A 14,776-nucleotide genomic window follows, 5' to 3' on the forward strand; every position below is an offset into this window, starting at 1 on the left:
ACCTTTGTCAAGACTCTTACCTATTCTGATTCTGCTGCCGCGCATGGGTCTGATCATATCCGAGTCTCGCAGCCATGCATTGGAAAGGCCTGCGACTCGTCGCCGATGGCAGCTCCAAACGTCAAAGCACCATTGAACCACAAACGCAGGCCCGACGCAGCGAGCACCTCCCTCGTCCCTCCCCGCCTGAGACCGAACCCCGTTACTCCGAAGCTTTGCCTCGATCGCCCGGCCTTGATATGCCAGTCGAAGTTCGTGATACCACGCGGGGAGATGACGCTCCTGCAGACACGGGTCCGGACCATAAGGTAGCTCGGACGGACTTTGCTGGGCATTCGTCGTCTGGCTTGTCAGCAGGCACGCCGAGTCTTCGCAGGAATCGCTTCAGCTTTATGAGACTACGCCATGCTTCAGATCCTCAGCTTTCTAAAAGCTATGCCAAGGCTGCCCGGGATACTCCCCCAGTGCCTTCTCTTCCTCGTAAGTCCATGCTTCACAATTGGCACTCTCCCTTGCAGGGTCCTGTGATGCGATCTTCTGTGGATATGTTTCATAAACGTCATGTCTCAATCCTGTGTTTTTGCTGACCACTCAATTCACAGCTCCCACAATCATCACCACCGCCCCTACAAGCAACGAGCTCGAGCAGCCTGTGAAACATCAAAGCAAGCTCAACCTTCTACCTCTACGAAAACGCTCCATGGAAGAATTGACCCGAAGTTCAGCGGACAATCCGAGAACGAAGCCCGCGCGGAAAACCCAGGGATCTACGGACTCACAAATCGGCGAATCTACTCTGTCCACCTTTCAAACCGCCCCGGAAGAGCCAGGGCGGCTCTCTACAACGTCACGGCACAGTGGCAGCCGAGATCAGCTACATGATTCGCATCGCTCATCTGTCATCGATCCTCGGTTCTCTGAGTCCTCTCGGTCGGATCAAAGCTATGGTGACCAGACATTTCGAACAAACTCCCCTCGCGAGGGCCAAGCGTCTACATCAAACAACAAGCGCTTCCGCATGCCACGTTTGAAGCGAAACCGAAGCCCCCTTTTCCCTCTACCGCCCAAGCCCACTCCCGCGAGTCGTGCACTAGACAATGCGCCCAAGTTCCCACCGGCTGAAACCCCCAAGTCTCAAGGCTCCGATGATGCCGACCAAGTCTCACCTCTACCCTCGCCGTCTCGTTCCTCAGTGGGGCTGGCCCCTACAGCTGCACCGCCTTTGTTTCGTAATGATTCCACAGCCTCGGCCCACTCTGTGCGTTCCAATCCATCCCACAAAGGTGGGCGAGGCAGATCGTCTACGATGGGATCTCTGGCCGAAAATCAGGAAGATCTGTCTCCAGTACCTTACATGGGCTCATCCTCACGTACCTCTACATCTACCACTGGTCGGAAGAGCTTCGGTGACATCTTCAACATTTCACAACGGTTGAGGCAGAACTCAGAACCACCTCCTCGTCATGGTTCTCCAGCCATCGGTGGGGCGGCAACACCCGTCAAATCTGACCTACCAATCCCCCCGCGCGAAGAAGACGACACAGCAGCAAGCTATTTGACGAAGCTCGAGGAGAACCTTCCTCGAGGCGTGATTGGCGGCATTCTAGCCCAGTCTGATGACGAATTCTACAAGGTTGGCCTGCGAAAGTACATGCGATCATTCTCATACTTTGGTGATCCCATCGACATGGCAATTCGCAAGCTTTTGATGGAAGTGGAATTACCGAAGGAGACCCAGCAGATTGACAGATTTTTGCAATCGTTTGCTGACCGGTACCACGAGTGCAATCCAGGCATCTTTGCCTCCTCCGGTATTTCTAGTCCCCTTTCCTATAACTGCTCGGATCTAACGACCTCCTAGACCAGGCATACTTTATTGCATTCTCGATCCTGATCTTACATACGGATGTATTTAACAAGAATAACAAGCGAAAGATGCAGAAGCCTGATTATGTCAAAAATACTCGTGGCGAGGGTATCGCCGAAGAGATCCTGGAGTGCTTCTACGAGAACATCTCATACACCCCTTTCATCCACGTCGAAGACGCCAACCTTCGTGATCGCCACCTGCCCAAACCTCGCCGCCCCCTCTTGAGCAGCCCTAGCTCGGAGCATTTGTCACGTATGGCGAGGGAGCCTGTTGACCCTTACACTCTCATCATGGAAAACAAAGTCGACTCATTGAGACCAAGTCTCAAAGATGTTATGGATCTTGATGATACATACAATCACTTTGGCACATTAGGGCCTCCTGATATGGAAGATCTTCATCAAGCCTTTACCAAGTCTGGCATTTTACAGATTGTGTCTTTGCGTTCCCGACCCGATGCATTCATGCAGACAAGTTTAGACAATCCGGCCGAATCACATCCCGGCCTTGTGGACATCAAGGTAGCAAAGGTCGGCTTGCTCTGGCGAAAAGATCCCAAGAAGAAGAGAGCCAGGTCGCCATGGGGGGAATGGGGAGCGATTCTCACTTTCTCCCAGCTCTACTTCTTTCGAAACGTCACATGGGTGCGGTCTTTGATGGCGCAACATGATGCTTACGTGAAGAATGGACGACAAGGTACATTGGTCTTCAGACCGCCTCTTGCCGACTTCAAGCCGGATGCCATCATGTCGACCAATGATGCCGTCGCCTTGCTAGATAGCAGCTATAAGAAACACAAGCACGCGTTCTCGTTTGTTCGGCACAGTGCATTGGAAGAGGTCTTCCTGGCCTCATCAGAGCCTGAGATGAATGATTGGATTGCTAAGCTCAACTATGCTGCAGCCTTCAGAACTACCAGCGTCCGCACCAAGGGCATGATTGCTACAAACTATGAAGGCCAACGCTACCGCAGAAGCCAGCGAGTGGGATCTCAATCCTCACTTAGATCGCTCGAAGAGGCTGATAAGGAGCCTAAGTCTCCATCTATTGACACTGACATTGTGGCCGGGTTTGTGGCCGCGCGCCGGGAATTGATGACGCAAAAAATTCGTGAGCAAAACGAGAAGTTGTTTGTCACCTACAAACAGCTGGACGATCTTCTTCGAAATGCGCGTCACCTGCAGATCCTAGCTCCGGTTCATCCTCGGGCTCGCGAGGGAGTGATTATGGCCGCTGGGCGCATGGCAGCTAAGCTCAAATGGGTCCGACAGGATATCTGGCGCAACAAGTGCTACCGCGAGGTTCTTTTGCGGGATCTTGGGGAAGTTGGGAGTCTCGATGAGAGAACTGGGTCAATTACCGATGACACAATTCCTTTCTCGGGCCCAGCTCGACTGGCTTCTCTTTCAGGACCTTCGGTCAGGTCCGATCCTAGTGTGCATCGTGCGCCTAGTATTGTTCGCACGGCTTCAAGCCATGACACCAATGAGCCCACCTCGGCATCTGCTGAACTCTCTGTCGAGCCTGGCCTGCTCAAACAGCCCTCGAATGATGAGATGCGCCGCCCAAGTATCCCAGGCTCAACGACTTCTTCCGACTTTGGCCGCGTTGGGCGGCCACTTTCTATCGCTATTCTTTCTGAACAGGGCAGGTCCGAGACGCCGGCTGGTCAGTTGGAACGTGACGCCTCAGTACTTAGTCGCAATAGCAGGTTCGATGGTGCGAGTCTAGGCTCTCGAGCATCGAAACTCACCTCCCCTGTCAGCTATGATGAGGGCGAGGAACGGTTTCTCAGAGAGACGGGTCTTCTGGAACTCAGCGGCTCACCCCCGCCGAAGAAACAGCCTACACCTTTGCCTGAAGGGGGAACCGAGAACGTCGCCGACGAAACCTCGGAGGTCTCTCAGAGTGATCATAAGCCGAGTCGAGTACGTCGCAGCCTGCATCGTACCCTTCGTGAACCACACGTGCATCGGCACCATTCGCGTGCCAGTAAGAAGAACAGAGAATCGATATCCAGCATTGGCGCTCTTGAGGACAATGAGAATATCACCGAGGGTGAGGTCTTGGCTCGCAAAACACCCAGTTTCACCGTTCATGGCAAGAAGGCTTCTATCGTGACTTTCGGTTCCGAGTGGCAGAACATGCCTCCAGAGGAACGGCTCAAACTTCGAAAGCCGACTCCTAATGAAGAGCCTCGGGCCTCTGAACCTTCCCTACTTGGTGATGCCAACCAAATGGCTTCGGATAACTACACTGGCGGTCGGCCTCACTCCATCCGCAGCGTAAGCACAACCACCGGTATCAGCCTTCTCAGCGGAGATGAGCCTTTGGAGTTCTTCAGAGACGCACAAGAAGACCTCGACGACTTTTCAGACGTCCAGTCCCCAAAAACAACTGCCATAGGCCCGGACTCAGTCCCAGAGCAACATCTTCCGGAGAAGGAGAACATGCCCCGCTCAACATCCGGCTCTGGCTCCGTGATCTACCACAGCCACCTAACAACATCCACCGACGGCCAAACAACCCCATCACCATCTTCCACCTCCCTCAACGAACAACGAGCCGTCGATACCCCCTCCTCCGAGAACCTGCGCCAACAAGCCGTTGGCGCCTGATCCCTTCCCCTCACCTTCTTCTCGTACGACCACCTGTATAGCCTGAATCACTTTGATCTGCCATTTGTTTTATGAATATTATACCCCCTTTTCAACACTTGCCTGCTTCCCTTTGGGTCCCTTTGCATCGATGGCTTGAACTGGTCTAGCTCGGGTTTTTTGCGATGGTTTCGGCTTGGGCATCTATGGGTAGCATACGGTGTGATATTTCTCTGCTGCTTGTTTTTCTCATCTGGATGTGCGTCAGGTATATGGATTTCTCATTTCTCAGTGCATGTAGCTTTTAGGCTGTGTTAGACAAAAGCTTATGATTCAATACCTAAGTTACTATCGCTCAGCGTAGAGGGTCGCGTGTTGTGATCTATCCAGGGCCTTGGGCCTCTGCATGTCTGATGTGCATGTAGAAGCACCTAGTTGCAGTGTTCTTCGTTCTTCTTGGGTTTTCTCTTATTCGACTCTCTTTCGCTTATATGCCAATTTAATATGCCAGTCAGTGCCCTTAGTCTCTAAGATACAATCTATGGCACCGTTGATTGCGTCCTCGGTTTCACTGTCAGTTCCGCTCACTTGTGTCATCCAGGAGGATTTCCTGGACTCATCTCTACGAAATGGCCTGTCTGACGGGTGAGATTCCATTGCGTCTCCTCTCTTCTAAGCTACAGTTGATGAAGGCCAACACTATGGCCGAGTGCGATTGATATACCCCCGTACGAGTATGCACCAGATTATGTAGTACGTCCCGTAACTGGTGTCACCACCTACACTCTTCGATTCTTTCCCGAACCCTACTTGCCAATACACGCTAGTCCATATTGTCGGAATGAAATAACGATTATCTAAGCACTAAAAGTGTCAATGGCATTTTTAGTCTAGTGGTCAAAGTTTTGACACATATTAATAGGTTTTCCGGAGTATCCTTGTCAGTGGGGCCTGTATTGGCTCGTACACAAAGTAACCATGCGATGTATTCACTTGTACTTTCGACATAGGTGATACCTCGATATCCCACTTCGAAAATTGTCTTCTCTTGGTATGCGCAATTAGTCCGCATTGGTTGCCCGATAAATTACCACTGTTTAGCCATATTTATTCCCTTAAAGCAGAACATATCCCATATCATATTGCAACCAGCATTTGAACTATCATTGATCTTGTATACAATTTCTTGCATCAGGGTTTAGCTTTGTTCTGCGAGCCAAATTGCTAATGCCCACAAGTCTCCTCCCAATGAGTAATCATATTATCCCAAGTAATGAAACCCAAAACCCTCTGCCTATTCACTGAGCTCGAACCCAATTCCATCACCTCTTCAAACATACACTGTAGTTTCCGCCTCGCGAAATTGCACATCATTGCGACATCTTTCACAGCCAGATCCTGCCCGTCTTCACGAACAGCCCAGACATTCCCTATCTTGCTATTCCAGTACATGGGCGCCCAGCCCCACTCGTCCTTGGAAGAATTAGTTTCCATCATCAAGAACACAACATTAGGATTACTGTATGCCATCGTGCCCCCCTCCCATCCTGGCGGGTTATGGCGGAACTCGGTATCCGGGTCCTTCCACAACCGTAAAGGCATACCGAGGCAGACAGATATCGGTGAGATAGATCCGCTGCCCAGGGAGCTCTGGTTTGCTCGGGTGACTTCGACGGAAACGAAGGGCTCTGACCCATGAACTTTTTCTTCACCGTGACAGCAAATCTTCACGCCGCGGAAGGTTGTTGGGGCGCGGTGTAGCAGATCTGGGACACTTTCCCTGACATGCGTTTTTCGATAGCTTGTTAAGTAATCCATTAGGTGTCGGAAGTCAGCTAGTGTTATATCGGCATAGTGTCCGTGGCGAATTTCTTGCAAGGCAATCATGGGACCGCGATATTCATGTGGGATGGTGGAGGTGCAGGATGCCATCACAGAAGCTGATATACTTCTATTTGTGGTTGACCCGTCCTTCAAATAGGCGTCGCGATGTATCAATGAGACACAGTATCCCTCCTGGCACGGAGCAAATCTTGCAAGCCCAGAGCCCAGGTTTCGACATCGTACTGGATTATGTTCAATGCGCATTGTCCCTTTCAACGGTTTATCAGTTCCAAGGTAGGGATAAGGATCAATCCATGTCCATCCAATGCCATCCTCTTCATCGTATTGGCGTGTACATGGGACCCATATCAAACATGGCTTGTCGCTCTCAACTGGGAAGAATATGGCCCGCTTGTGTTCCGGAGAGGGTCTATCGGGCTGAATAGCGAACTGTTTGCAGAGAAGGCTATGTGAAGGGAAGTCACTTTTCTTGCAGTCTCTGGAACAATAGTATGTGCTTCGACATTGTACACATTGGATTCCCGGGCTTGTATTACACATCACGCAACAATCCTTAGGTTCGAAATTGTCGAGTGGGCGATATTTTGGCTTTGTATTTGGGGTAATTCCTTCACTTTTTTTGGTGTCATAGTCAGTTAGTAGTTCAGTCTTCGCCAAAATGGCAAAATATTATCTCACATAATCAGCAGGTCATTACGCTGGATTGTCTGTTTGTCCTTAAACCGCTGCACATCTTGTTCTCTCTGCTTCCATTCTTCAAGCGTAAGGTGCGAAAAGTTCGACACCATGCCGGATTGCATGACATTCGCAGCGTGGCTTTTCTGTCTAGGGTGCATCAAATCGTTGAGAATCCCTCGAATACGAGCTAAAAGGCTCTTCTCTAACCGTTCAATGGCAAACTCTACGGCACCTGAATTCGAGCCTGGTACAGCCCAGGCAGGATAACAAACTCCATGCCTTCCACGTGTGGCAATTGAACTCGGGAACGCGCCAAGAAAAGTTTCACAGAGCAAGCAAGTCTTTTTACTGCATCCAAAGTAGCTTAGAGTAGGCCGAGGTGCACATCTCTCCTCGTAGTGCATCACTAGCTGCATCTCAGCATGCAGAGAAAATGACTCTGCACAGGCTGTTTCAAACATTTGACTAAATGAATGAAGCCTTCGGAACACGGGTTCAGGAGTGGGGCCTAGTCCTAGTTGTTCCCACGCCTCGAATATCCCAATCACGTCTATGGTTTCCAGTGTTGTCTTCGGTTTGGACAGAACCAGTGAAATCTTGCAATATCGCAACTGTTGCTCCCGGGCAGCTATTGATCTCAATAATCGGCAGTCGACCAGAGGCCTGGCGATAAAGTTTAACTTGCTCCACAGCTTCAAGCCAGCTTGGGTCCCGAAGGTGTTCGCAAAGAACTGTCGAACCTATGTTAGGTCGAGACAATTATAAGCTTGTTGAACTATTAGAGGCCTAGATTTGACTGTTTCGTTATCGGCATCAAATTGTCGTATAAGATCCGTCATGGTCGTCCAAGCCTTGAATGCAGCCTCCTGCCCAAGCCACCGTTGAGAGTTCCAGTCAGGGCAATTCTGGACGATTCCTAGGGTTTTCTGGATCATTTCAATCCAATGATCGATCCGGCGGGATGTGTAGTCTATCACCTTAAGCTCGAATTCTGTTGACGAAGCTGCAGTTGTGTTCGTCCCTATCCCAGCTGTCACGTTCAGTCATCAAATATTCAAAATCCCGCAACGAGGATTCAGAGTTATTACATACCGCCAGTACTATCAGCCAGATATACCTCCAACATCTTGCAGTAACCCGTAATTTCACTGTCAAGGCAATCTTCATCAGAATGAAAGCCATCGTTCCTTGCAACATCCACCTCGACTCCGTCTTCCCCTTCGCGTATCGCCGCTGTGGTAACCCCATCCCATCCCTTGCATGGCGACAGCAGCTGCGCAATACAGTCCAGAAATTTCTGGCGAACTGAATTTCGAGGACCTGATAGAACCACCTTCTTCTCTGTCTCGTAGTCTGCTTCACAATCGCTCGACTCATCTGTATTGCTGCCGCATTCCACCTCATTCTCCGCTTCATGTAGCTCCTCGTGGTTTTGGTTGTCTTTAAGGTAAGAGAGGATATGAGCTGCCCAGACGACGCGTGCAGTGCATCCTTCGTGCAGGTAGTTTGGCGTTCTATGCGGCCCGGCCATCGTGCGAGGTAAGAGACTGTTTCTGGGAAAGAAGTCAGGGTTCGGTGCTCAAAGTCGATGATGGCGTGTTTTCATTAGTTCAGGTTGGCAGTGTAGATGTCATAGAGGTGCGGGTATACTCGAGTTGCTTGTAAGGTATCAATGGTATTACCTAGTGTAGTGGGGGAACTGCTGACTGCATGAAGGAGCGGCCTATCGAATGACTAAGGCTTTTGTGATATAAAAGATTCTCTGCGTATAGGATAAACAAGACAGACAGACTTTCTCTTCCAAACCACCCCTATGTGTTCTCCTCCCCTATAGTCCTGCCTCCTTGGCCGTATGTGTGTGTGTGTGTGTGTGTTGCCCAGTCTGCGTGATCAGACAGCCATCGAGCACTCCCCTTTTCACTAGCTAGTACCTGACGCAGCCGTTCTAAAAATGAAAGGAACGTATTTTCCAATATGAATAAACAAACATTCCCATAATAGCAACGCTGGATTAGCGTGGTTTCGGGAACGGGCCGAGACACGTGTCTCCACCAAGAGGGAATCTGTTTTCGAATTTTACTTTACGAGAAAGCTGTGGCTGGCAGGCTGAATATGGTGATGGGCAGGGTCATAAGTGTTATCTGCAAGTAAGCAATGTATTGTAAGTCACTGTTCGTGCTGTCATATACAGAGCAAGCCCCTAGATTGTCACTTGGACACGGGGACGGGAGATGAAGTGACACGTTATCCAATGCTCGATGCCGACTCCAGCTCATGTTTGACTTGTTTACATTTCTGTGCAAACTTTAGCTATAACGGCTACGCTGTACGGTAACAATACATGTACATGAAGTAATACTACTGTAAAACTATCTTCCGAGAATTTTGATATGTCGCTTCTATTCCAAATAGGTTATGGTGTATCTTGGCATTAGGGTTCGAGAATCAATGGAAGAGTGTAGGTGGTGAAACCAGTTTCGGGTCGTACTATAATGGACTCTCTCTTTCTGTCAGATTTTCAAGTGTGGACATTTTTTAAGAGGGTCGACAGTTAAAACCTCAACTTTCAGCATCACTATAAAGAGATACAGATACATATAAGTTCCAAGTTCTCCCTTGAACGTTTTTCCTAACTATATCCGATCAGGCACCAAGGCATCAACTTCAAGATGCGTCAATCCGAGGCGGTAACTAAAGCGGTCAATCAGGACACCAATGAGATAACTCCCCTCGTTCCGCCCATCAAATATAGGTACTCGCATTACGACATTCTCCACGCTCAAGCTCAAGCTCAAGCTCAAGCTCCAAACCACAATGGCGCATTCAAAGCGTAACACCTCCCTCCCCCATTTCACCGCCTACGAGCGCGGCCTCCTCCGCTCAACATGGGGCACCAAGCGCAGTGTAATCGGCCGTGATTCCTTCCTCCCCTTCGCCTCATGCCGCCTCTGTCTCCAACCAGCCCGCCCACCCGTCGTCGCCTGCGCTACAAACGGTGACCTCTTCTGTCGCGAATGCGCGATCAACGACCTCCTCGCGCAACGGCAGGAGATCAAGCGCCTTGAGCGCGAGCGCGATGACGCAAAAAAGAGGCTTGCGGAGGATGACGAGCGCACGCTTGAAGAGGCGAAAAGGAAAGAATTACATGATTTCGAGCTTGTTTCTATGGGGTTAGAGGCTAAGGGGGTAAAGAGGAAGGCGGAAGAGACGGAGGCGTTGGATAGGTTCAAGGCGAGGGAGGTTGAGATCGATGGGAAGAGGAAGAAGGTGTTTGAGTTGGATGAAAAGGAGATGGCGCGTGTTGCGCGTGAAGAGCAGGAGAGGTTGAAGAATGATTTGAAGAGGGAGAAGGTTTGTACTCTGTTGGGTTGGGGGTGCCATTGGGTTGTTTTGCTAACTTGCGAAGACTGAGTCTAGCAAGTCTGCGCTGCCGTCTTTCTGGGTCCCGTCGTTGACGCCGGCGACGGATCCGAATGAGATCGCTGCGAACAAGAATGTCAAGTTGTCGCCCATATGCCCTGGGTCTTCGGATACGAATCGCCATAGCTACTCGTTGAAGTCGCTGGTCGAAGTGCATTTCACGGAGGATAAAGCCTCGGACGGTACGATGGCTAGGATTTGCCCGAGTTGCAAAAAGAACTTGAGCAATGGACTCAAGGCTATGCGTATGATCGAACAATTTGTGGTTATTTGAATTTGTGCTAACGGCATCTATAGTCACCAAACCATGCGGTCATGTTATATGCTCACCGTGTGTGACCAAATTCATGGCCCCTCATAATGATACCCCAGACCCCCACAGCTCAAAAGAGGAACAAGAGAAAGCGGCCGAGCTTCACGGTCGGGTACTATGCTATGTTTGCGAGACGGACCTCTCGTCGCGAGACCCCACTTCGGAGAAAGCAGATGCCGATGGAGGCAAGAAGAAGTCCAAGAAGAAGGGCAAGGACGACGCTATTCGGCCGGGCCTGGTAGCGATCAGCTCCGAGGGCACAGGATTCGCAGGTGGAGGTGGTAATGTGGCTACGAAAAAGGGCGTGGCGTTCCAATGCTGAACAGCAGGAGCAAGGTATTTTACGACAACGGCCTTGGATTGTAGGAATAAAGTGATATTGCCCGAGAGAGGCTATTGAACGCCCGAACCATGCAAAGAAACCATGTCCTAAATGTACAGAGCCATCTTGGCTAAACACTTCGAAAGCTTCACTTCCTTTACGATCTCTTCTTGGCGTTGTTGAACTCGCGCACTGTGACCTCGCAGCGAACCTCCTGGCACAGACGGCGCCGACGGCCAAGATCCAGCTTAGCCGCAAACTCCAGACCGGAAGCACGCTCCAAAACCTCAAGGGGAACCTCAAAGTCGGACAGGCTCTTGGCGTTATCAATGCGAGCATTGGGCAAGACGAATGCACCAAGGGCGACCTTTCCGAAAGGCGAGTTCGTACCGTCCTCGCCATAGATGACCTTATAGAAGTGGGTAGGCACAGCAACGTTGGGCGGGTTACCAATGACCTCGTAGTTCACGCGCCACTTGCCATCGGGGTCACGGTGAGGCAGGTACAACGGGCCGGTGACGACGCGAACAGACGGGTAGCGCTGGGTGAGGTTACGGCAGAACTCCTCAAAGTGCGCCCAGTAGTCACGGTTGAAACCCTCACCAACCTGGGGGCACATGTTGCTCAGAGCAAAGGTATCGTCCATGGCCTCCTGCGTCCACTTGGCATCTGCGGCCGGCACCTGGTGACCGCGGTCATAACCAGAGCGGAAGTAGTCGACCAGCTTGGCGCGGAAGATGGGAGGAATGTGCGTATCCTCGGCGAAGGTGCTGTGCTTGCGGTCTGCGTTCTTCATCGCGAGCGACTGCGGGGTGATGTGCTCAGCAACCCAGGCGGGATTGCGGGTTCGGCGATCGTAGGCGCCGTGCAGAGGCAATGAGGACAGCTCATCGGCGACAGGGCCCGGGAATCCATACTGAAGAACTCCAGCGGCATCGACAGGTCCGGTAGCAACTTTGATAGCGAGAGTTGGGGCTGGGATCGTCGTGGGAACTTTGATAGCGCCAGCCGGCGGAGGAAGCTGTTGTTGCGGCGGTTGTTGTTGCTGCTGAGGCCGAGAAGAACCGTAAATCAGCGCAGTAACACCGGCACCAGTGGCCGCACTGGCAGCCGCGATCACGGCCAAAGTAGCTTTCGACATGGTTGTCGAAAAGGTGAAGTGAGATTTGAAGATTTGGAGATTTGGAGATTCGGCGCGTAGAAAAAAAGAGTCGGGGAGTCACGGGCCAATCAGCGGGTCACATGTGCGTGTAGCCCTCGAGACTCGATTTTGCTGTAGAAACGAGTCAGCTGAAACTATCAGTTGATCGTTTGATCGCTGCGTGCTTGGTAAAGGGCTAGTGAGTGGTTCGCTTAGTTTCAGGGATCTGTGGTGTTGCCTGACTAGGATGTTAGTCGTGTTGGACAAACTACTCGGCGCCAGGGCATCCAGCATGGCCTTTGTCATAAGCATCATGAGCATGCTAAGCACAGGATCCAAGATCGGATCATCTGAGGATACGATGTATGCTGTCATGGTCGTACTGAACCCCCAGATTTACCCCTAAACATGGACCTGGACCTGGACCTGGACCTGGAGATGCCAGCACGTTCTGGCCCGACGCGGAGCGGGACAAGACGATGAGGACCCTGTGGGCAAAGAATGCATTCCCCTGCAGGTGCTGAATGGCCCCGAACCATCGAGGTTTCCAAGATGGCACTTTCCCATTTCAACCTTTGGTGGACGAGAGAAAGAGGCGAATTCCCGTTGACCGCCAACCGCCAGCGTTTGGAATATTACTTACATCACCGTTTCTCTTTCTCAACTACTTGCCATGGCTGCCAACGACCTCCGGGGCTGGGTCATGAGCGGCGTCTCAGGCGTCGGTGAGTACAGCTATTTCCGACTGTGTGTCTCTTGACTGACTCACTGTTTCACAGCCTGTGTACTCGGTTCGGCCGTCATTTGCGTCGATCTAGTGCTGCGGCAGTTCTCCCACAATAAGAGCTTCCAGATCGCGAACAGCAACAACTTCCTGTCGGCGTCGCTATGCCTGAGTGCGGGGGTAATGGTGAGTTTCACCTCTCGGATTAATTTACTTGATCCATTGGGTCTAACCGCCGGCAGCTCTTTACCTCTCTTTATAGCATGCTCCCCACCTCGAAAGAGTACCTGACGCGTGCCGGCTTCTCTCCCTCCGCCTCTGCGTATATACTAGTCAGTCTCTTTCTGGCCGGTGTCGTTGTCATCCGACTTGCATCGGGGTTTATCCACCGCTTTATCCCATCTCATGTGGTCGATTGCGCGCACAGTCATGCCTCCCCGGAAGAAGATCCCGAACGCGGCGACGGCCATGCGGGCGGACATGAAGATCACCATCACCACCACGAGGCAAATGGACACACGGAACATACGCCTCTGTTACGGCCACAAAGGTCACAAAGCTTCAAGTCGACTCCCGCCGTGTTGCAGCGCACAACATCCGGCTCCAATACCGTGAAACAGGAATCTCTACGCGACATACTGGGCCGGCGGATTAGCTCCCTCATGGGCGGTGTCAAACCGCTGTGCGATGAAAATGGTCCTTGCTTTGGCTTCTCGCAGACATGCGGCCGTGAATGTACAAAAGTCCTTGCGGCCAAGACGCCGCCGCCACCGAGCATGAGCACGAATGAGGTCACCCGGCCCACCCTGCCACAGCATCAGAGCATCACAGTACAGCCTGACCCTGAGCGTCGTATACAGGCAGACAGTAGCATTGATTACTATAGCACTACATCTGACACCGGGTACTTCGATGCGATCTCCTCGCAGCATCCTCTTCACGGCACGACGGGCTCTGCATCCTCGTCCAAGTCTCAATTGCAAACGCTGCGCTCGGAGAATCATCATCAATCAGACACAAACCATGACGCCCATGCCGACCCTGATGACAATCATGACTCGGAATCATCTCCAAACAAGGCTGGTGGCGATACTCACCACCATCATGTCCCACAGAACGCCTTCCTCTCCATCGGTCTACAAACCTCAGTCGCAATTGCCTTACACAAACTCCCAGAAGGCTTCATCACATACGCAACCAACCACGCAAGCCCTACCCTTGGCTTAACTGTATTCCTAGCCCTCTTCATCCACAACATCGTCGAGGGCTTCGCCATGGCTCTCCCCCTTTACCTAGCCCTCAATTCCCGCTGGAAAGCCATGTTCTGGTCCAGCCTCCTAGGCGGAATCAGCCAGCCCGCCGGCGCCGGCCTCGCGGCCTTATGGATCTGGGGCTCCGGACACACCGGCTCTGACTCAAGAGGCCCATCATGGGGTGTCTACGGAGGCATGTTTGCCGCGACAGCCGGAGTCATGACGTCCGTTGCTCTGCAGCTGTTCAGCGAGGGACTCGGTCTGACCCACCGTCGCGGCATGGGCATTGGCTTCGCTGTGGCTGGGATGGGACTTATGGGGCTGAGCTTTGCCTTGACGGCGTGATACTTGTTCATTGACTTGCACATTCCCCATTCCTTTTGCATTCTACTTGGGCGCTCCATATAGGAAAACACAAGATCGGATTCGGCGTTGGATCGGGTTTCTAGCCGTCCAGTTGTTCTTCTCTCCTTTGGTCATAATGATTGCATTGTGCTTTGCATGATCGGGGGTTTTATTCGTTCATTGGTTCTTCTATGTTTATGACACACCCGCGGACATTGTTATCATATGTGTACCTGAGGGCTAGAGGCTATTGTACATAGCTGTTGAT

General features: G+C 51.6%; 5 protein-coding genes across 5 annotated transcripts; 3 read left to right on the forward strand and 2 right to left on the reverse strand.

Annotated features, from left to right (window-relative positions):
- Positions 1-74: 74 nt before the first annotated feature.
- Positions 75-4,488, forward strand: N7443_002808 (Arf family guanine nucleotide exchange factor SYT1; the record flags this gene model as incomplete). Its single annotated transcript, XM_056882864.1, has 3 exons — positions 75-480; positions 603-1,811; positions 1,862-4,488. 3 exons carry the CDS (start codon positions 75-77, stop codon positions 4,486-4,488), a joined length of 4,242 nt encoding a protein of 1,413 aa, XP_056744705.1.
- A 1,203-nt stretch (positions 4,489-5,691) lies between these two features.
- On the reverse strand, positions 5,692-8,521 carry N7443_002809 (uncharacterized protein; the record flags this gene model as incomplete). Its single annotated transcript, XM_056882865.1, has 4 exons — positions 5,692-6,925; positions 6,991-7,730; positions 7,788-8,020; positions 8,083-8,521. The coding sequence occupies 4 exons, from the start codon at positions 8,519-8,521 to the stop codon at positions 5,692-5,694; spliced, it is 2,646 nt and encodes an 881-aa protein (XP_056744706.1).
- Positions 8,522-9,804: 1,283 nt separating this feature from the next.
- N7443_002810 (putative RING finger domain protein) lies at positions 9,805-11,045 on the forward strand (the record flags this gene model as incomplete). The annotated part of the gene is made up of 3 exons (XM_056882866.1): positions 9,805-10,341; positions 10,397-10,655; positions 10,708-11,045. 3 exons carry the CDS (start codon positions 9,805-9,807, stop codon positions 11,043-11,045), a joined length of 1,134 nt encoding a protein of 377 aa, XP_056744707.1.
- Positions 11,046-11,202: 157 nt separating this feature from the next.
- N7443_002811 (DNA/RNA non-specific endonuclease) lies at positions 11,203-12,186 on the reverse strand (the record flags this gene model as incomplete). The annotated part of the gene is made up of 1 exon (XM_056882867.1): positions 11,203-12,186. The coding sequence occupies one exon, from the start codon at positions 12,184-12,186 to the stop codon at positions 11,203-11,205; it is 984 nt and encodes a 327-aa protein (XP_056744708.1).
- Positions 12,187-12,859: 673 nt separating this feature from the next.
- Positions 12,860-14,508, forward strand: N7443_002812 (Zn(2+) transporter ZRT3; the record flags this gene model as incomplete). The annotated part of the gene is made up of 3 exons (XM_056882868.1): positions 12,860-12,911; positions 12,966-13,096; positions 13,153-14,508. 3 exons carry the CDS (start codon positions 12,860-12,862, stop codon positions 14,506-14,508), a joined length of 1,539 nt encoding a protein of 512 aa, XP_056744709.1.
- Between the last annotated feature and the right edge of the window lie 268 nt (positions 14,509-14,776).

Source organism: Penicillium atrosanguineum (assembly GCF_028827265.1).
Source record: "Penicillium atrosanguineum strain IBT 20685 chromosome Unknown utg000002l_segment0_segment0, whole genome shotgun sequence".
Taxonomy (NCBI): domain Eukaryota; kingdom Fungi; phylum Ascomycota; class Eurotiomycetes; order Eurotiales; family Aspergillaceae; genus Penicillium; species Penicillium atrosanguineum.